The 23,206-nt window shown below is 35.6% G+C and overlaps 1 protein-coding gene across 1 annotated transcript; it reads right to left on the bottom strand.

The window, feature by feature from the left end:
- Positions 1-255: 255 nt before the first annotated feature.
- LOC6563361 (protein distal antenna-related) lies at positions 256-1,643 on the bottom strand. The gene has a single exon (XM_001990782.3). It carries the CDS (start codon positions 1,595-1,597, stop codon positions 359-361), a length of 1,239 nt encoding a protein of 412 aa, XP_001990818.1. The 5' UTR covers positions 1,598-1,643; the 3' UTR covers positions 256-358.
- Positions 1,644-23,206: the final 21,563 nt, after the last annotated feature.

Raw genomic sequence — 23,206 nt, 5'->3', positions numbered from 1 at the left:
AAACACATATGCTTTTTCTTTTTTACAACAAAAATAAAACAAATGTATAAAATTAGTTTACAATTATTCCAAAGAATTTTGACTATTCAATACCAACTAGATGCTAGAACATTTGACTTAAAAAGATTTATTGCATTTGGTTTTTTTTACACAATCAACGTTGCTTGTTTAATGACATTAATAGTAATTAGAAGTAGAAATTTGTTTCATAATAATTATTGCTTAGATACAATTTGAAAACTAGAAATTGTTGCAACTGTTATCGTTTATTAAAAACTACGTTAGTAGGAAGTCGGTCTAATAAATTAAATATATGTAAAATTGTCATCATTATTATTATCTACACCAATTAATTTGACTATTGCTCGGCATCGCTGGGAATTGATGTGCTCGATGATGTGCTGTTCTTGTCGGGACTCTGGGATCTGCTGTTCGCCGGACTGGAGACCTTGGAGGTACACCATCGCACGGACAAATCCTCCGGTTCGCTGTCGTCGAAGCTCTCCTTCGAGGACTCGCTGTGCACCGATGCATGACTGAAGGACCTCTTCAAGTCATGCGTCCCCTCGTTGAGTGTACGCTGGGGCACCAGCAGCTCCGCTGTGGGATGCATCGAAGCAGCCGCCGCAGCAAACGCAAAGAAATTCAGGCTGGCACTGAACATCTTGCACCAATCGAGGAGTGCGCCTCCCTGGCCGTCGAGATCGGTCGCTGGTGCAGTTGCAAATGTCGCTTGTTGCAACATGCCAGCCGCGTTATCTTCAGTCAGCTGCAAGGATTGACCCGTGACATCTGGAGTGGGCGTGGCCGTGGGCGTGAGTGTAATAGGGCAATCATTATTGTTGCTATCGTTAACATATTGGGTTTGAGTTGAGTTTGCTGGAATTTGTTGTTGTTTGGCTGGATCCCTGGCCCAGTTTTTCACACTTAGCAACGGACAATTGAATTGCTTGGATTCCTCGAATGCGGCTGGTTGTGTTTGCGTCTCACTGTATTTGGGACGATTATGTATGCCCGGAGACAACTTCGAGTTGAAGAGGGCTAGCAGATTGAGTTGCTGCACCATGTTGTTTGTGGAGTAGCAGCCCATCACGGGTGAAACGGCATCGGTGTCGTCTCCAGTGCCCGTGGCGGTGCCAGTGACAACCTCTGACGGATGCAGGCCATTATTAATATGCTTGATCTTATTGAACTCTACCAAAGCCAACTTCTCCAGAAGGGCCTCATTGTGGGAGGCATAGAACTGTGAGCTGCCAAAGGCGGCCAATTCCTCATAATTGCCAATGGGCATTGTGGCAAATTTCGGTGGCAGCAACTGCAATTCGAATTTGGCGCGCTTCTCGGGCGGACTGGCCAGGCCGGGCATGCTGTCGGTGCCCAGCTGCCGGCACATGAAACGCAATTTTTGCTCATTTTTACACCAACCGCGAAGCGTCGATTCCGGCACTCCAATGTCGCGGGAGACACTGGCCTTGGTTTCGCCATTGTGGATGCGTTGAATGGCCCGCACTTTGTCATTGGGCGTTAGATTTCGCAGTGGTCGCTTGCCACGCGTACTCATCCGAATATTCATGTGCTGATACGCTGAGATATCCATTTCAACGTTCAAATTCAAATTGTCAACGATCAGCGAGAGTTAAAGGCGCGTCTGTCGATTTTTCACGAATTAACCGAGTACTGCGGCAACTGTGTTGTTCACTCCTCGGATTAACAGAAGGATGTGATTCGAATTTGGCAAACGATGTCCTATGGCGGCAGCAAATGCCTGTTCCAAAGCGAGTTCAAGGCAACTGCGGCGAAGAGCGAGACATGAACATAGGCGGCAAATAACTTGCTCTCACAACTCAACTCTTCTCTCTCTTTCTCTGTCTCTCTCTCTCTCTGTCTCTCTCTCTCTCTCTCTCTCTCTCTCTCTTTCTCTGTCTCTCTGAGACGTGCTCTCTGAGAGGGTATAAGAAAAATAAGAACAATTCAAGAGCAGTCAGTTCACCACCACAACAACTTGTTACTCTTGTCAACTTGAATTCGCTTCGCGCAAACTCTGTGTTGAATTGAAGTTAATGGGAACAGAATTGACAGGCACACATCTTAAGCAATGAGACTCTTGATTTGTGTACGGTTTCCTATACAGCTCTCTCTCTCTCAGCATATATTTTCTTAAGAGCCAAGCTTCTGTAGTCCATTTGGTTTCATATTCCTTTATCTCCACTCTCCTTCCACCTCGCCTTTCGCACTTCAAAAATATGCACATACATATTTGCATACCTTATGTATATGTGCTTACATATGTTTGGCTGAATGTGCATATATACAAATATATTTACAGTATTTGGCACTATGTTTCGATTTAATATTCTTTAACTTATTATAAATAGTCATATTTATAGGTATGCAACCTACAAGATATCAAAACTATGAAATTATTTCTGTTAAGCCGCAGATAATTTTGTGTATTTGATTAAAATGTATATAAAAAAAAATTCTCAGTTTATCAATATGAGTATATAAAGTTACTACGAAAGTATACAATGGGTAGGGGCAGAATATCTCCTGGCAGCCCAATCCCGACTAGAGCAATTTTAAAATTAATTTTCCAGTTATTTATTCATATTTTCGCGGCTTTTGGCGGCTGTTCTGAGCCAGCTGCAATGTTATCGATTGTCAATAACAGTGCTGTAAAGGAACAGCATAGTGAAGGTCCATAAAACAGCTGAGAAAAGCCGCGCAGTTTAAGAACTAGAAAATTCTTTTGGCCCGTATGACAAAAATGATTTAAATCAAATTTCGCATATAAAGGGTATATTCATTTTGTTATTCGTAAAATTTTTAGCGCTCAAAAGGGGACTTCTTTGAGTACATAAGTTAAGTTATGAAACACAAAACATATAAGCAAATTTTGTTTAAAAATTTACCTAGACATAATGATATTTCGAACTCCGGCTTGAAATTTGTACCTACAAGTTTTTCTATAATACTTGACTTGACACGCGAATGAAATGGTTGTTAACTGTTCGAGCGGAATCCAAGATTCAACATTTTCAGCGGCTCCTGCGCTGCATTTTTTGGTTTATTGAAAGTCCGTTCCAAATAATTTTATTTGTTATTTATTATTTTTATTTTCATCTATTGGTTTGTGGGCTGCCAATTCTTTAGACTGTGACTAAACTGACCAGCGTTTGTCCAATTAACTTTAATTAAGCATATTTTGTCTTAGCACTTGTATGTTCAACAAGTGTGAGCATTCAAAATATTCTTCTATTGCATACTTTTTCTTAGATGGGGTATGTTCAACAAGTGTGGGTATTAACAATTTTTATTGCATAATTCAAGGCGGCTTCAAAATAACCAGCGGCGAACACAATCAAAAAAGCGTAAAGGATGCAAAGTAAATTTTTCAAAAGTGCGATGTTAATAATGCAGACAAATTATAAAAATAGTTCTATAGTGTTAAATTAAATTTAAGCTTCGTTCAATATTATGATTTTCTTTTTTTTCCAGAAATAAATTCTCAATTAAATGTTTTAAACATTGATGGGAATAATAAAGATGAAAACTTAGGAGATAATAATGTTCGTCTAATTAAATTACCAGCTTTATTTTCAACTGAGAACTTATGAAATATTATTAGATCTCGCAATTTAAGGCAAAAGATATATATCTTATTCATTTGGTGCAATTTCTGCCACCATCATGAATAAGATTTATATCTTCTGCCTTAAATTCAGAGATCTAATAATATTTCCCAAGCTCTCAGTTGAAATTACGGCAGCCATCATCTGTAATTGATCGTTGGATCTTTGAATCCAACTCAAATGATCCATACGGTGCAATTTTTACTTCAAAATTGTGGTAACTTTTCAAATATTTTTAGCTCACAGAAATTATGCGACAGCGGGATTATTTACTTCTAAATTAAATTTCATTTCGACTGATCAATTTTTTATACCACTTATGATTTTATTAAAGCTAATCATTTAAATGCAGTGAATAGGAGAATATTAATAGCCGTTCGTAGCTATTTCGATCATTCGCATCTCTTCTGTAAAAAACATCATCCGAATATATGATCGCGGTCATGTAGATAATGGGGATGTATTAGTTAATAGGACTTTATGCATACTAATGCAAATAGATTTCAATGCATGCAACACTACAAACACTTTGCTCGCTCATTATGTACAATTTAATGCTTTGCTTTTTAAGACGTTATTTACTTAAGATTACTTTGAATGAACCGAACACAAAATGAGTTTTCAATGCTTTATTACTCGAAGGACATCTCGCCTCTTCGCTGTTATGATTAGAATTAACTGTTAAAATGAATATCAAGAGCTTCTTAACCTTGGAGGGCCGGTCCAATGTCGCGGTTGATCCCGATAAGTGCAGCATAAGAACTTCCGGCAGGCGCTCAAATTGCTAAGTGGATATTGAGCAACAAAGCGGAAGCGGGTAGTTCATGGTTAACTTACACATTTCTTAAGAAGTAATGAGCATCTGGATCACTGGTGTTCGAGTTGTTTGTGGAAATATAACTATAATATATTTGGCATCTGGGTTCAGGGAAGTCGAGCTCGCTTAAGATGCGAGATCCAACTAATTCAATTCATCCATTCTCTTGCGTAACTCCCAAACTGATTGAAATCTAGATCGCTCAATACTGTATAAGCATTGGTAAAAAATGTTGTCACATGACTTATTTTGGTGGACTATCAATAATATGATAGTCCATAAATTATTATTTGGATATGCATCTAAACTGTGTTTATTAATATAAAAATATATATATGTGAATTTATACTTGATAAATATATAAGTTTAAGTATGTGTTTACCAATACGCTATTAAATACGTCAGCGAAGTTATGCGAAAAACAAAAGAAAAAATGACTAAGAACAAGTAAGAATGCTGTAGTCACGAGTCAGGTCGACCAGCTGCTAAATATATATATTAAATTAAATTATTATTCTTGAAATTGCTTGTCCAGTAGCAGCGCAAGTTTCTTGGGGCTAATACTGGATATTGGAAACTAGACTGGAACCTTAACACCCAAGAACTGGCAAAAGGCAACAGTTGCTTTCTACATTTGTAGGAAAGCCATTGGACTCAAGTAGGGCATGTCCCCCAATATAGGCCAATTAGTGGAAATATGTATATATATATATGTATGTAGGAATGGGAATAGACACAGAGAGACGAGAACATAAAGAAACGCGATGTGATCACCGTTATTGAACGACGAGTAGACACTAAGAGCGCAAATAGAGAAGGTTGGTGAGTTCCGCGATTTAAGAAACCCGAAAATATTATTAATAAACAATTATAATAATAAACGTCGGCTCTGATTTATTTACTGCTAGTGAATACCAGTGATCCACATGTATGTCAAAGCAAGCAAACAAATCAAAATCAGCTTAACAATAAAAATCAACACTCACAGGCATAAGACTGAAAAAACCCATAGGTTGGATTACTCAGAATAAAGATCACTCATCCATTCTAGCAGGGGGCAAAAAAGTCACGCCACAAGCAAACTTATGTGTGCCTGACTTACATTCCCCCAAAGGGGGAATAGCACACCGTGGATCACCGATAGTCTTGACTTTCTCAAAGCTAAACAACCTTTTTGAAGAGTTATTTAGATTTAATGAATCCTTAATATGAATTATGGTGAATTGAAAATAGTATAGCAAATTAAAGTTAGTATAATTGTATTGTAATTATAATTGTAATTGTATACTTAATCTCTATGTATATATATTATGTATACCTAAGCAATATTTGTTCGTATTATAAATTACTTTATAAGTACACCCATAAGAACAAGTAAGACTGCTGTAGTTCATAGACAGACGGGCGGACTGGCTATATCGACTCGGCTGTTAACCCTGATCAAGAATACATATACTTTATGGGTTCGGAGATGCTTCCTTCTGTCTGTTACTCGGAAAGAGTGTGCCCATTTTCAAATTGCTTGCAAGAAAATGTTAAACGCTGATTATCTGGAGGAAATCCTTCCCTTTCCTCGATCTTGACTTTGAAATTTTCGACGGTATCCGAAGGTTCGACCTCAAGAACGAAGACTTGCACAGACAACGAAGACTTGCATCTTATCCCGCTTTCTTCGCAAAAGTCAAGAAAAAAGTGAAAATATGATAATGATACGGATAACAAAACGAATTATTAAGCAAAGTGCACTTATAAGAACGCTATTAGCCCGCCCAATACCCCGAAAACTTTCAACAACGTTGACCACAACATAAAATGTTTTCGGACAACAGCTCGTATGTATCGATGTCTTCCTAGGGATGTTTCTCATTAATGATAATGCATTTGATTTCCGATCAATACAGTGTGCCAATTAACAATCCACCTTCAATATTGGCTCGGCCGACACACACTTTTTCTTCTTCCCCAGGTCTTGTTTCCACAGAGACGGAATTGGTTCCAATAAATCCATCAAAGCTGCGCACCCAGTGATAATTGCTGTTAGGATCAACAGCACCTCGAAGTCGGTTGCTGAAAAAGCGGCTTCTTTAGTGTAATAAATAGTATAGCCAAATACAACCAGCAAATATTATAACTCGCGGATCGAAATATAATTTGAAAGTTCAGTAAGCTTTTAAAAACTGTGGACGAATATGTTTATAAAATTGATTAAATGAAAACTGTTTTATTTTATTTCACATTAGTTTATTATTCGTTATAATTTTTAACATTGACAGAAAACTTTTTTTTTAGGATAGGTTAAAGCACAGTTTACAGATCCACGAAAAATTTCTAGAGCGAAATTTCAATATATTTCGCTTGTGGGATCTAAAAACTAAACGGTATGCTGAGGAGGAAGAATGTAATGCATTAATTTTCTCGCCGTTTTTGAGTACACTTTTATCATGAAGATTAAAAAAGATTAAATTTCATTCATAATATACTATTTACATTTCGATGCACTTACCGATTCTATTGTGGTTTGCCGATAACCGCCGTCAAAATATATCTACGTTCATTATTTTGAAACAATCGAACAGAATCCACACAGGTAACAGTAATTTAACATTGTGGATTTTAGTTTACCGGTATCTAAGCTGGCGATAAGCAATGCATTATCTTTTAGTAACTCAATCTCAACAAAAGAGAATGTTGCAGTCAGGCGTAACCGACTGTGCAATGCTTTTGTACCAATACATAATAAAATCGAGTAACAGATGGCGAAGAACAGGGTGGGTGTTGCCAAGAAATACCAATCTTTCGAGGTTCATTCTCAAACAAAAATGGAGAAGTAATTTACATTCCTACCTTTGGTAACTTTAACTTTCAAATTCCGAAGATATTCAGGCTTTTGGGAAAATTGGGAAAACGTTCTCATATTACGTGAGATATATGGATTTATCAATTTATACATCGCCAACAACCTACCAACTAAATTTTGATAACTGTAGTCTTCAAATTGTGGGAGATATGTCGCTTTATTAATGTGTGATCATGAAATTACACACCTCCGGGAGAACGTAGCATTTTAAATAATATGCCCCCAAGTTTAGAAGGCTCTAGCTTTAATGATATCTGTATACTTATGTTACATTTGCTGCCCATCAAGTGTGAAGTAACAATTCTCTTAGTTTTTCGAATTTATACCACAAAAATGTCGATCTGGCCTACTGAACAATGGCCAGATGCTGCTAAAGTAGATGTTCGGCAATCGTTATTTCCTCTTCCTCCTCGGTATTCTGATTTCCAGCTGGGCCAAATCTTTATATCTAGATTTCAGTTTAAGGTGAATCGTCAAAAGCGAAAATTAGTTAGTGGCATTTCTCGAGACTGACTAGTTAGCTTGCTATTGGGAAAAAATGTAAATAACACAAGCCTATGTATTTTGGAGTCGTTTGTTTATTAATTATTGAATAAGCTTTACAAATAATGGCGCTTATCATAAATACATTAGCCTTTCGTCATTTAGTGACTTTTTTCTTTGGAGTCGAAATTAAGTTGTAACAAACTATATATAATTTTGGAAATATGGATTTAGGTGTATATATTTATATATATATATATATATATATATATATATATATATATATATATATATATATATATATATATATGGTCATCAAAAAAATCAAATTCAATTCAATTCAATTCAATTCAAAATTGTGCAAGCTTGATAATTTATTTCATAAAAATTCTCAATGAATAATTGATATTATGGAAGTCGCCTAGTTGTTCATCAGCTGCTTTTCTTCTCTTTCCTGTATTTTTCAATCTACTAACGCCCTTTTCTAGACATACTATGACTGCTCCCGGATGATTCATTATCCTTCCTTTTTTCGTTTATCTAGTTCGCTTTGAACTATCGCAGGGAAATCCATCTTTGCGACATTCTTGTGCCCATAATATAACAGAAACGCACTATTCATGTAACTATGGACTTAATCTCACTGTCATAGATACAGTGCAAAATAATGAGACAGAGATGTATCACCAATGTCAAACACTGCACCATAGTGAAAGGGAAGTTGTGAGAGATTTTTTTAATATGCCAAGTTATAGATCATTATATTGGGAGAACTAATTGGTGGGAAATGTAATGAAGTAGTCCAAACCAATAAGGGGAAATTATATCATAATTATCTTCTGGGAATTAAAGTAGAGATTGAACTAAGAACATCAATTGTAAAGTTAACTACAACTTCATCAGGAGAATGGGAGTTCGACACCCCTGGAACCATTCCCAATGAAATGCCGAATCACTGTAGATATAATCATTATCTTTGTATGGACCCGGAAAAACAAATGGTTTATCACTAGAAAAAGGTCTTATGACTCTTGGCTATTGTCCTCGGATCATAAGTTCTATTTTTAGTATTGCCACGGGAGGAGAATTTTCTCTGAGACAAGGGAGGGATTTGAAAAATTGCTACAGGGATATATATTATCCCCAAGCAGTTACTAATCCCACATATGATATTGCTCAACCTCTTACTAATATAACTGAACCGGCTTATTTATTTCCCTTATTCCAGGGCATAGGTATTCTTGTCAGACCTATTCCTGAATTATGTAGTGGTCCTCAAGAATATATCCCCTGGAACCTTCAACTATCATTAACTAGACATAGTAACCAAAGGTCTTCTAGACAGTCTCAATTTCCATGTATTCTTAATGTATAAGCTCATCTTTTTTCTGCACCAGTATATGGCAGAACTCTTTTAATAAAAAAAATATATATATATAGATATACTCTTAGTAAAGCAGAGCAAAAAACGATCATTCTCTCCATACTCTTTAACTCATGCTTGAACTATGCTTACTCTGGTTATGAATTAGCTTATTCTAAAACTTCTTAACTCAGCTTATTGCTAATCAGTTTTTTTAAAGTTAATTGTTGCCATAAGCAGCCTGTCAGAAGAGGCCTTTGAACGACCAATAGCATAAGATTTCCGAATTAATGTCGAGACATTTATGTTATCGAGGAATTGGAGTACAATTTTACAGCTCCACGCTCTAGCATGCAACTAAATATTCTATACGCCCTCAGAAGCATTTATAATCATACCGCCATCTTTCAACGAGACACACTTTGGTGACCAAAACATTGGGACACTCAATGTAAATATTTATACAGCTGCCGTCTTTTGTCGACGGGCATTTTACTGATCTTGCAATTTGACACTCTTCAAGTGGTCAAATCATAACACGCCTAATTTAACCATTAAGTGACTTGGACATGCTAGGCTTCCCTCGTCTTATATAAGTTAACATCCATCATTACAAATAACTAAAGCCAACGCATTCAAATAAATAAGCCAACACTACGAATAAAAGTCAATGCACTTGAACAAATTCCATGAAACACGCGCGCCCCGTCAGCATATTTTCAGCAACGCGGGACTCAGACTGAAATATGATGAGCCCACGATCACAGCTACGGCGCATGGACAAGCGGGAAGACCATCGTGGGACAACGTTCGAGGTTAAGTTATGATAAGTTACAGTTTATAAATGCAGTCTTAATAAGACATTCAATCGGAACAAACAGGTTTTTTTTATTAAAAACCTCGAGGACTCGATTAATTGGCGCCCGAGCAGGGACAGGTACGGAAGTAAAAGTTATCGTGAGTTAGTGAAAGAGATTTAACCACTGCGCAAATACGAACACAACTCGGCGAAACAGGACAGTGTCGAAAAGTGCAAGTTCTATCAAAAGCGCCTCAAGTGGTCGCAGATACGAACAAAAAATGTGCAAGTTCTATCAAAAGCAACTCAAGTAGCCGCAGGTACGAACAAGACAGGTTGATCAAAAGCGCCTCAAGCAGCCGCAGATCTAAGCCAAAAAAAGTTTCAAAGTACTGGTGCCACAATAATACCGCCGACAACCCTGTAGTGTCCGTCCGCAGGGTACCGTGAGTGAAGTATCCAGAGGAACCCAAGTCACCCATCTCGACTTGAAATCGTCGTGGGACAAAAAGGAGCAATTCTAAAGGATCATCGCGGGAGATTCGCCGGAATGCTGATCATCTTGTAAGCATAGTGATTAAGAAAAATGTTAAGAATTAAGAGAAAAAATAAAAATTTATACGAGAAATTAAGCCCTGAAAAATAATAACTAAGAAAAAAAATGAGAAAATTTAAAAATTAGATAAGAAACTAAGATTCGAAAATAAAAAACTAATAATAATAAAAATAACAAAATAATAATAATAATAATAATTAAATAAAATTAAATAAATAAAAAAATAAAAATAAAATAAAATATAATAAATGAATAAATAAATAAAAATAAAAAATAAAATAAATAAATAATAATAATTTTTAAATTAAGATTAAAAAATAATAATAATAATTATAGAAATAATAATTACTAAGAAAACCAAGAAAGAATAACGACATACAAACTAAGATTCAAAAAGGAAAAAAACATAAATTAAGAAAGCAAAAGAAATTTTTAAACAAAGAATATTAATAATTTTTGCGAATCAAAGCAACTATAGATTAAGTAACAAGTTTTCGAAAAATCATTCACAACTAAATAACTTCCCAAAAATATTACCAATATAAGAATCCAAAACAATTCTTAAAAGTGGTCCGAATATAAATTCACCGTAATTCGTTAAAGACAACATCACAAGATGCAGTCAAACGAATTGTCCGAATCCCTAGCCAATTTGAAGCTGGGCCAGTACCAACTCCCAGAGAAATACCCAATCAGGCAACACAGCCTATACAAGCCAAAGCCTGAAAGATACTATCGTATCCCTGATAAAAGAAACTCTCCAGGGTGGTGATATAATAAGGCAAGCAATCAATACCGAAGGTAACGATTGTCTTAACGATATCCCATTTACCAGTCCGAGATTAGGGGAAGAGCAGGAAAAGGTGCCCGAAATAACGCGGTTGATTAGAGATTTTTCCGGAGACCGAACCACATTCGGTTCTTGGAAAAAAAAACGTAGAAAGAATAATGACCATTTATAATGGTCAAGAAGAAACCTACAAATACTACTTAATAACTCTGTCAATCCGAAATAAATAGGAGAAGCCGACGCTGTGCTCGTATAACACTCCTATGAATTGGAAAGCAATTTCCAAGTGCCTTACAGAACATTACGCTGATAAAAGAGACTTAACAACTCTCGAATACCAAATGTTCTACTTAACTCAGGGACGTCTGTCTGTTCAAGAATTCTACCAGATGGTATACCACCAATTATCCCTCATCCTTAACCACATAAGCGTACAAGAAGATGCACCAGATGTAATTAGAGCTCTGACGAATAATTATTGAGGTAAAGCCTTAGATACGTTTGTGAGAGGCCTAAATAGAGATCTTCCTAGACTCTTAGCAATCAAAGAGCCAAGGGACCTGAGCCATGCCTTGCATCTGTGTAACTTGGTGGAGAATCAAGAACATAGAAATGCCTTCTTACCCAAACCAAGACAACAAATACCACCTCTACCGCCCAGAAATCATATTCCGCTACATAAATTGCCCCAAAACAATAACTCCGAACAATGGAGGAATTTCAACCCAAACCTATATCACACCCCTAAACCGAATATGAATCACTAAATGGTCCAACAACATAAACAATACCCTCAACCATTCCGTGGTCAATATACATTGCCGCCACAATCTTTCAACCCTAGACAGGGATACCAAGCGCCCCCGCGCCCTTTTTCCAAAAACCAGAGCCAAAACCTGTGCCAATGGAGATAGATAACTCCATTAGAACCAGAAACGTTAATTATATGAACAAGCCAAGGACCAATGATTTCGTTGGCAAACACTCCAGCAACGCACCCAGCGGTCAACCTCCCAAAATTCAACGACAGTTCTGTATCTCAACCGGACAATCAGAAGGAGGAGATGAACAACCAAACCCTAACGATATGAAGGACGAGGAACAAATTTATCTCGAAGATGCCGAACCGGAAGGAGCCTACGCCCTACCTGATGAGGAAGGAAATGGATACAGATAATAGATACAGGCTCAAACCAAAGTCTAGTTCCAAGTCCGAGACCGAACCAAAATGAATTTAATGCAATGTCCGTTGGTGGACAAACAAAAATATCCCACCACACTTTCCTTACTTTATTTGGTCAAAGAAATAGACCAATTCAATTTTTCTTATTACCGACATTAAAAACCTTCCATGGTATCCTAGGTAACGATACCTTGAAACTGCTGAACACTGTCATTGACGTCAAGAACGAAACATTAACTATTGACGGAAACTATAGGATTCAAATAAGACAACTAGAAACACAGGCAGTGAATAACATAAAAGTACGGACAGAGGACATGACGAACAAACAAAAACATTTCATAGATCACGTCACTAAGACCCGATCAACACTGTTTGCAGAACCAGACGAGAAACTGACCTACACAACCAGAGTGTTAGGCGAAATAAGAATCACATCAGATTCTCCAGTATATAGCAAGCACTACCAATACCCTACTTCGTTAAGAGGAGAGGTCGAAAAACAGATAGACCAGTTGCTGCGAGACGGCATAATAAGACCTTCACGGTCACCGTACAACGCCCCCGTGTGGGTAGTTCCAAAAAAGAGCGACGCTTCAGGCGAAAAAAAGTTTCGAATAGTCATCGACTATAGGAAACTTAACTCTGTAACAATTTCAGATCGATACCCGATCCCTGAGATTGGAGAAATCATCGCACAATTGGGCGAGAATAAGTATTTTTCCGTACTAGATTTGAAGAGTGGATTTCACCAAATCCCTCTCATGGCAAGGGACATAGAAAAAACTGCATTCGCAGTTAATAGCGGAAAATATGAATTCACCAGACTTCCGTTTGGACTAAAAAATTCGCCATCAATATTTCAACGAGCATTAGACGATATCCTAAGGGATCACGTCGGAAAAATTTGCTACGTTTACATCGACGATATTATTGTCTTTAGCAAGACGGAAGACGAACATATCGATCATCTAAATACGGTCTTCACGACCTTAGATAATGCAAACATGAAAATTCAAATCGACAAATGCGAGTTTTTCAAGACCGAAGTCGATTTCCTAGGTTTCACTATTTCTGCAAATGGAATTAAAACCAATTGCGAAAACGTAAGAGCTATCAAAAATTTTCCAATACCCAAAAGCCTCAAAGACTTATGTTCTTTCTTGGGTTTATCAAGCTATTACAGAAGATTCATTCGGGATTACGCCAAATTGGCAAAACCCCTCACAACCCTCCTAAGAGGAGAAAACGGTAGACTTTCAAAGAATCTCTCCCATAAAGCGGAAGTAACACTTGACAAAAATGCAATTAAGGCATTTGACAAGATTAAGAACACGCTCAGCTCAAACGACGTGGTACTAGCGTACCCCAATTTTCACAAAGAATTCCACTAGACCACCGATGCATCAAATTTCGCCATCGGAGCAGTCCTAGGGCAAGAAGGTAGACCCATTACCTACATATCGCGCACACTCTCGAAAACAGAAGAAAACTACGCAACTAACGAAAAGGAAATGTTAGCTATCGTGTGGGCACTTCAGAATCTGCGCATGTACCTCTACGGTACATCAAGGGTAATAATCTTTACAGACCATCAACCTCCAACCTTCGCACTGAGTAGCAAAAATCATAACGGAAAACTAAGAAGATGGAAAAGTTACATAGAAGAGTACAACCACGAACTAAGATATAAGCCAGGAACTTCTAACGTTGTTGCAGACGCTCTATCCAGAAATCCCCCAAAGCCAGAAATTAACAACACAACAACATCAACTATACAAAGTGATGACAGTTCATCACACAACCTTATTCCAGTAATGGAAGTCCCAATTAACGTTTTTAAAAATCAACTTTTCTTACTAGCATCAGAAACAGAATTATACAAATTCCAACTACCTTTTCCCACATACCACAGACACATCGCTGAAAAACCAGACTACTCAGAAGACGACTTAATAGACATCTTGAAAAAACGACTCGACCCAAAAATTGTCAATGGATTGTTCACGACGGAAAATATCATGGCAAAAATCCAGAATATATACCCCTACCATTTTGGTATTTACAAAGTTAGGTACACCCAGAAACAAGTTCAGGATGTCACATGCGAAAGCGAACAATTAGAAATCATAGCAAAAGAACACACTAGAGCTCACAGAAATGCAATAGAGAATAAAAGCCAAATACTTAATAATTTCTTCTTTCCTAACCTAAAGAAAAAAATTGAAAAGATAACAAAGGCATGCGAAACTTGCAAAGAAAGCAAATACGACAGGCATCCTCAAAAAGGTGAATTGCAACCAACTCCTATTCCGACTTATCCCGGTCAAATTATCCATATTGACCTATATACGACAGAGAGAACTATCGTTCTCACCGCCGTAGACAAATACTCAAAGTATGCACAGATTAAAATTCAAAATTCAAAAGCAGCCGAAGATATAAAACACCCACTACGTGAGGTTATGATAGCTTTCGGTATGCCCAAACTAGTTGTTATGGACAACGAAAGAGGTCTAAATTCCGCCTCTATTAAATTCCTAATTGAAAACCAATTAAAATCAAAAATCTACACGATACCACCATTCAACTCAACAAGCAACGGTCAAGTTGAAAGATTTCATTCAACACTTACCGAAATAATGAGATGCGTTAAAAAGGATGACGGAATATCGAATTTCGAAGATTTAATATTTAAGTCCACTCAGTTATACAACGAATCCATACACTCCACCGTGAACGCAAGACCGATAGATATATTTTTCGGAACACGAGTCACCAGCGACCCCCAAGAGTTAGAGAAAAATAGAAGCAAAGTCACAGATAAATTAAAAAACAAACAAGTCAATGATCTAGAATACCATAATAACAAGAAAAAAGCTATAAAACAATACAAAAAATGTGACATAGTTTACTGCAAAATAGACAAAAGATTAGGTTCCAAACTGACCCCAAAATATAAAAAAGAAATAGTCGAAGAAAACCGAAACACCACCATTAAAAACATAATATTTTACAGATTCTGCCTACCAACATGCCTCGCTCTAGCGAGCATATTGGACTACTCCCATTCACAAATTATACCCATAAAAACAGGAGTCGCTGCGGCAGAAAACGGCACCTACAGAATAATTCATGTATTCAATATTAAAGAATACGAAATGGCGTTCGGTAACTTATCGAACAAACTAAAAGATATAAATAAAACACATCCACTCTTTCCCTTACTCGCATTTGAATTCGCAAAAGTAGAATCAGATTTAAAAACATTAAAACCAACACAAAGAAAAGTCAGAGCAGTCAATGCATTAGGCACAGCTTGGAAATGGTTGGCCGGCACGCCGGACCACTACGATTATGAAATCTTAGTTTCAAAAACAGACGAGCAAGTAGAAAATAACAACAAACAACTAATAATAAATAAAATCCTTAGCAAAAGAATGAATGAATTAACCGAAAACATAAATAAAATTGTAAAAGAAACCATAGACAATAAGAATTTTCCAAGTGAAATAGCTACATTACTGAAATACAAAATACAAATTTTTAAAAGAATTAAATAATTTAATATACGCCATTCATTGGGCAAAAACTAACACAATAAACTCAATAATTCTGTCAAAAATTGAAACCGAAAAAATTGCAAATTTACTAGAAAATGTACTTTTTTTTATTAATCCAGAAGAATTGTTAGAATTTGCTAAAATTAAAATAGCCACAAATGGAAAAAAAATATTGTATATCATTAATATTCCAATTTTATCAAATGAAATTTGTACAACCTTATTACAAGTACCAATAAAGAAACACAACAAAATCAATAAGCTAAAATTTATTAACATAATTAATTGTAATCAAAAAATATTTGGAATTAAGGAAAATTGTGAAAACCATAATGATAAAAGCATTTGTAAAAAAACTAAGCTAGTAGACCTAAGTAACGACACTTGTGTAACACGAATTCTAAAAAACAAAAAGCCGATTGTAAATTTATATATAAACAACATGTACCCGACCACGAAGAATTGTTCACTGGAACAATACTGCTCAACGATTTCAAAGGAGAAATAAAAATCGACGAGGAAACAACGGAACTACGAAGAACATTCCTCATCCAATTCGAAAATTCCACAGTCAGGATTGGAGAAGACCTTTACTTATCGAAGGTAATGACGTCCGTAGAAGCAACACCACCATTGCTGCAAATAATAGACGGGAAATCAGAAGCCGAGGAAGTACTCTCATTACAAATGTTAAAGGAAATTAATATTAACAACACAAAAGAACTAAAAACATTCCGAAACAGTAGCACAACCACAACAATAGTCAATTTTGGACTCTCAACCACGCTGTTCATCATACTAACAATAATAGTCACCTGTTGGATAAAGCAAAGATCCGGCACAAGAGAAATTAATAGACAGGAAGACAATCCCCCGGAGCAGAGTCAAACCATCGAAACAAGATTCTACATCGCGTCCGAGGACGTCCGCATTTAAAGGGGGAGGAGTTAACATCCATCATCACAAATAACTAAAACCAACGCATTCAAATAAATAAGCCAACACTACGAATAACCAAAGTCAATGCATTCGAACAAATTCCATAAAACACGCGCGCCCCGTCAGCATATTTTCAGCAACGCAGGACTCAGGCAGAAATATGATGAGCCCACGATCACAGCTACGGCGCATGGACAAGCGCCCCGTCAGCAGATCCCACGGGAAGACCAGCGTGGGACCCACAACGGATAACTGACACCATCAGCGACAAAGTTGCAGCAATCAAAGCGTCAGCGACAAAGCCGCAACGATCAGCAGAAGCAGCAGTCTGAGGTTAAGTTATGATAAGTTACAGTTTATAAATTCAGTCTTAATAAAACATTCAAACGGAACAAACTGGTTTTATTTTTAAAAACCTCGAGGACTCGATTAATTTATATAAATCCATAACATTCAACCAACACAGTAGTTGAAAACTAGAACACAACCAAAAATATTAAGTTGTGTTATTTCATGGCGATTCTGCTAGGAGCAGAAGACAATAAAATACAAAATATTAATTGTGCTACTAATGTAATAGTTTCATAAGTATTTTTTTGTTCGCTTATTTTACTAATGAAAATTAAAGCCAAAAAAGCAAGTGTCAATATTAATGAAGTAATTGAAACTTCCAATACAACGAATGTGGCCAGTAATAGTGTCCTAATAATAATTACTGTTGGCGTATTAATTAATTTTATACTGTTTTAGATGTACAATAAAAATCTTAAAAATTACTACAAGGAAATTAGGATATTAGATTTAATAAACAGATTAAAAACTTGTAAGCAACATTTTGACAAGTCAGACAAATCATTAATTAACAGAACTCCGTTATCAGTAACGTTTAATAAACAAACAAATATTCTAATAAAATAATATGATAAGCATTACGCTTGGATAGGAATGACATATATAAGCACGAACGTGACATTTTATAGAAAGCCATTAGTAATTATAGAATCAAAATAAAATATATTAAAAACAAATATAACCTAAAAATAACGATGCCAAATGAAATAGAAAAAGACGAGTATTCACTGGATACCCACAGTGAACATAATTTTCAAACACCAAATTGTTCAATTGTAAAGTTAAAGTTAAAGTTAGCCACTTCGATTTTAATCGAATCCGACGGGCAATATTAAAATCTACAAGTTTTTATAGATTCATTGACTCTTGTTGAATCTATAGCAGAAAACCATATAAGCATTGCCATATAATTAATGAAAACTGAACTGAAAGACAGAGCTAGAAACTAAATAGGAAACAAAAATAAATAAATTACTATTTACATTCAATCTCAATTTTAATAGCATTATTTCAACTGAAACTACATTAAACAATACTATATCAACATTTTTAATTGATACAGGAGCAGGCATATCGGCTTTTAAAGAAAAATAGATTTAAAATAATGTTTAAGAATAACATTCAAATACTTTCTTAAGCAAACAATTGAAATAATAAAAAAAGCATGTAAAACTTGCAAAGAAATCTAGTACGATTGACACCCACAAAAAGGAGAATTACAACCATCCATCTTGTCCCGGTCAAATTATTCATATCTACTTATATACTACAGAGAGAAATATTGTGCTCGCTGCCGTAGATAAATTATCCAAGTACGCACAGATAAAACTTATAAGTTCAAAAGCAACTGAAGATATAACACACCATTACGGAATGCCAAAAATAGTTATAGACAACGAAATAGCTCTAAGTCCGCATCCATCAAATTTCTATTGGAAAACCAATTAAAAGCAGCAGTTCCCACGACTCCACCATACCACTCAACCAGCAACAGACGAGTTCAAAGATTTCATTCAAAATAAACCGAAACAAACTAACCAAAATTAACCGAAGGATGAAGGAATATCGAATTTTGAAGACTCAATATTTAAATCCATTCAATTATACAACCAATCTTTACATTCCACAGTAAGTGCAAAACCAATAGACATATTTTTCGACCACCAAAAATTGAACGAAAAAGAATCAGAGTCAGAGATAAATTAAAAGATAAACATGTTAATGACTTAGAATACCATAACAACCACAAAGAATCAATAAAACAATATGAAAAATCCAACACTGTTTAATGCAAAATAAACAGAAGATTATGTTCAAAATTTACCCAAAATAAAGGAACGAAATAGTATAAGAAAATATAAATATCATCACTAAAACAAAAAAGGGGCCGGACAATCCACAAAAATAATTGAAAAAGATAATACTTTACAGATTCTTCTTACCAACATGCCTTGGTCTAGCTATGGTCGCTATGGGGACTACTCCCATTCGCAAATAACACCTATAAAAACAGGAGTTGCAGCCATAGAAAACGGGACTTATTTAAAAACTTATTTGAAAAGTTATTTCGACTCGCAAAATAATTCAAGTGGTCAACATTGAAGAAATCCAAATGGCGTTCGGTAACTTATCGAACAAATTTATAGAAATAGATTTAAGAAGGTTGAAAACGATACAAACAAAAGCAAGAGCAGTAGATCATTGTACAGTCTTGAAATAGTAGGCTAGCACGCCGGGTCACAATGATTACGATATTCTAGTTTAGAAAATGGATGATGAAGTGGAAAATAATAATAAACAATTGATAATAAACAGAGTTTTAAGGAAAAGAAGGAATGCATTAACTGAAAGAACTAATGAAATAATAAAAGAAACCATAGATAATAAGAATTGTCAAAATGAAATAGCCACAATATTAAAATATGAAATACAAATACAAAAGAAGACCTAAACAATCTAATATACGCTATTCAGAAATACAATTAATAGAATAATTTTGTCAGAAATAAAAAAAATTACAAATCTGAAAGAACAAATACACTTTTTATAAATTCTGAAGAATTGCTAAAATGTCCAAAAATTAGAATTGCCACAAATGGCAATTCTATATTATTAATATTCCATTAATATCAAATGAAATTTGTACAACGTTATTACTAAAACCAAGAATAAGAGACAACAAAATAAATTAAGTTAAAATTCAAAAACATAATTAAAAGCAATCAACAAATTTTTGGAATTAAAGAAAATTGTGAAACCCATAATGATAAATGTATATGTAGCGGAACTAAGCGTATAGTTCTAAAAAGCAAAATAGCTGACTGCCAACTCAAACATAGTCAACACTTACCCGACCATGAAGAAATGTTCACTGGAACCATCCTGCTTCGAAGGCACAATGAAAATCGACGAAGAATCAATGAACCTAAGCGGAACATTCCTTATGCAGTTCGAATACTCTACAGTAAGGGTAGGATAAGATCTATACGTGTCAAAGGTGATGACATTTGCGGAAGCAGCACAGAAGTCGAAGAAGTACTGTCACTACATATGCTAAAAGAAATAAACATCAATAATACAAGAGATCTAAAAACACTTATGTGGTAGCAGCACAACCACGACATCTGTAAATTTTGCATTCTCACCCACACTCGTCATTTTAATAACTGCCAAGGTCACCTGTTGGATCAGACAAAAGACTATCCCACAACAGATCACCCGAGAAGCTAACAAACAGGAAGACAATCGCGCGGAGCAAAATCAAACAATCCAAAAACATTTGCATCGGTGCGAGGACGTCCGCGCTTCAAGGGTGAGAAATTAAGAACTATTGCTACAAAGAACTAATGCTAAACTATATCAAATGTCATATGAAACTTTGCCTCGCCGGTATACTTCACCAATGCTGCACTTAGTCGCAATTACCCAGAACCAACTATCGCCTTACCAGCAAATTTCACCAACGCTGGATGCAGCCAAAAATATCTAAGACGACTCGCGCACCTTGTCAACACATTCCACTAGAGTTCCACGGTGGGACCCAGACGACACCCGACACATAAAGATTCAACAGCAAGACCGACAACGGAGCGGTTACCCAACTTAATTTTATTCATTTTTGTAAATCAGTTCTATTCTTACCAGCGAAGAGGCGAGATGCTCTTCGGTTAGATAAACTCATTTTGCGTTCTATTTTATTATATGAAACAAACTTAAAACAAATAAGTTCTACATTGCAAGGCAATAGCTCGCGTTCGATACAATTCGAAGCAACCCTGAAGAAATCACAATAAAGTTAATCTCTACCATGACCAATTCATCACTGATTAAGGAATTCATTTATGCACACAAATATATTTACAGATCGAAGACAAATTTCGAGAGCGAAATTGCAATATATTTTGCTTGTGGGACTTAAAAACTAAAATGTCTGCTGAGTGGCAGAAATGTAATGAATTAATTTTCTCGCCTTTACGGCGGTAATGAGTAAACTTTCTTCTTGAAGATTCAAAAAGATTAAAATTCATTGATAGTATACGATTTCCATTTCGATGCAATTACCGTTTCTATGGTGGTTTGCCGATAACTGCCGTCAAAATATATCTACGCTCATTATTTTGAAACAACCGAAAATAATCTACACAGGTAACTGCGATTTATTTAATATTGTGAATTTTAGTTTAGCGGTTTCTAAACCGGACGTGAAAATTCCACAGCGAAAAATTACACAGCACCAGGACTAATAATATAGTCTATCGCAGTTAGAAATATTGTTTTAACTATTCAATAAGTTATGAATGACTGTAGATTATTTCTTTGCAATGTTGATCTTAACTTATCAATAGTGAAGTTAAGATAACCAAGGCAAAGAATCGTGCGCGTTTGTCAGTGTCATTATAAGGGTAACGAAATAATATTAATATAATGCGCCAAAATATGAAGTCAATACTCCAGTGTAACACGATCAGGAAAACCAATGCCGACATTAGTTTTATCAGAACCAACTATAGTTCCAAATAATATAAAAAGTATAATAAACTTTTGTTATTATACTTCGACGATTCAAATTGCAACGCGTTGCAAAAGTCTAAGAACGCGTGTCGTGTACAAAACTGGCACAGCCGATAGGACCAAAGGTCTTCTCCTCAAACGAAGTGACCAATCAACCGTTGTAAGTGCAGCTAGCAAAAAAGGATTTAAGAAATCCTGAAAGATACGCACCCTCACCTTTGATCCGAGGCGCTCAGCCTAACTAAAAGAAATATAAATAAATCCCCAAAAGTACTTCGAAAGAATATAAACTCTTGACAGAAGGGAGTAGGTTCTAAGTCAAATGCAAACTACTAGAATTCAGTAGTTTTCGATCAGCTGCACAGATTTACGAAGACCTATGAGCAAACTCAACTCAAGGGATGTATTTCTACAATTACATACAAGCATGCTAAATAGAAAATGTATTAATGAGGGAAAACTGGAAATTCCAAAAAATATTGAACGAATACAAATTTTTAAAGAAAAATTACCAATAACAATTGCTCTACATAAACTAAAATTAGCAGGATATACGGAAACTCAGCACGCAAATAAATAATCGATCCCATCACCGAACACCATTTGTGGATAGATTCGATTTTGTAGCTCACCTGATTTTCAGAACTATATAATTCCGTGTGTGTGTACTAAATTTCGATACGTCTTTACATATCCTAGACATTTAAAATAACATTAAACACAAATTAATAAATAAATAAAATTTCAATCACAAACATTTTCCTTTCTTCCTGGTTCTTCCCGCTTTTATTTAGAACCTCGTTTGGCATTTACAATTGAAGAATGCCGTAAATATTTAAGTTTAAACCAAGATGTAATCCCAATAAAAAAAAAAGTGGAAAGTCAGTTAATCCGAGATGGGAAAACTTAAAAAAAATCCCATAATCGAACTAACCTCATCCTTTTCACAATTAACACTAACAGTGAATACTGACAAAATCAATCAAAAACCTAATAGTCATTAAATGTCATCAATAAAGGATCAAAGACCACAACGAACATTTGAATCACAACATTTGAGTACTTGTACTTATTTTGGTTATATGCAAATTTATAACTTAAAATATATGCTTCACAATCAAGAAAGCAAATATATAAGTCGCTCAGAAATATTTATATATCACTACATAATTTCCATCTTATAGATAAAATCATAGAATACTACAAATGTGTTATAATAAACTTAGGGTTACCTCGGGAAAGGTCTGATATAACCAAAGAAAAAAAGTGAACATCTTTACAACAAACTGCAGTTCTGCAAGATTAAAATCCAAATCTCGAAGGCTCTCTCAATTAAAATTCATAACTTCTCTTTGGCTTAT

Source organism: Drosophila grimshawi, unplaced genomic scaffold (assembly GCF_018153295.1).
Source record: "Drosophila grimshawi isolate 15287-2541.00 unplaced genomic scaffold, ASM1815329v1 contig_59, whole genome shotgun sequence".
NCBI classification, from domain to species: domain Eukaryota; kingdom Metazoa; phylum Arthropoda; class Insecta; order Diptera; family Drosophilidae; genus Drosophila; species Drosophila grimshawi.
This window is presented reverse-complemented; position numbering and strand designations above follow the sequence as displayed.

Coding starts and splice junctions, on each gene's coding strand:
- LOC6563361 (XM_001990782.3), bottom strand. CDS start 1,597: ATGGATATCTCAGCGTATCAGCACATGAATATTCGGATGAGTACGCGT.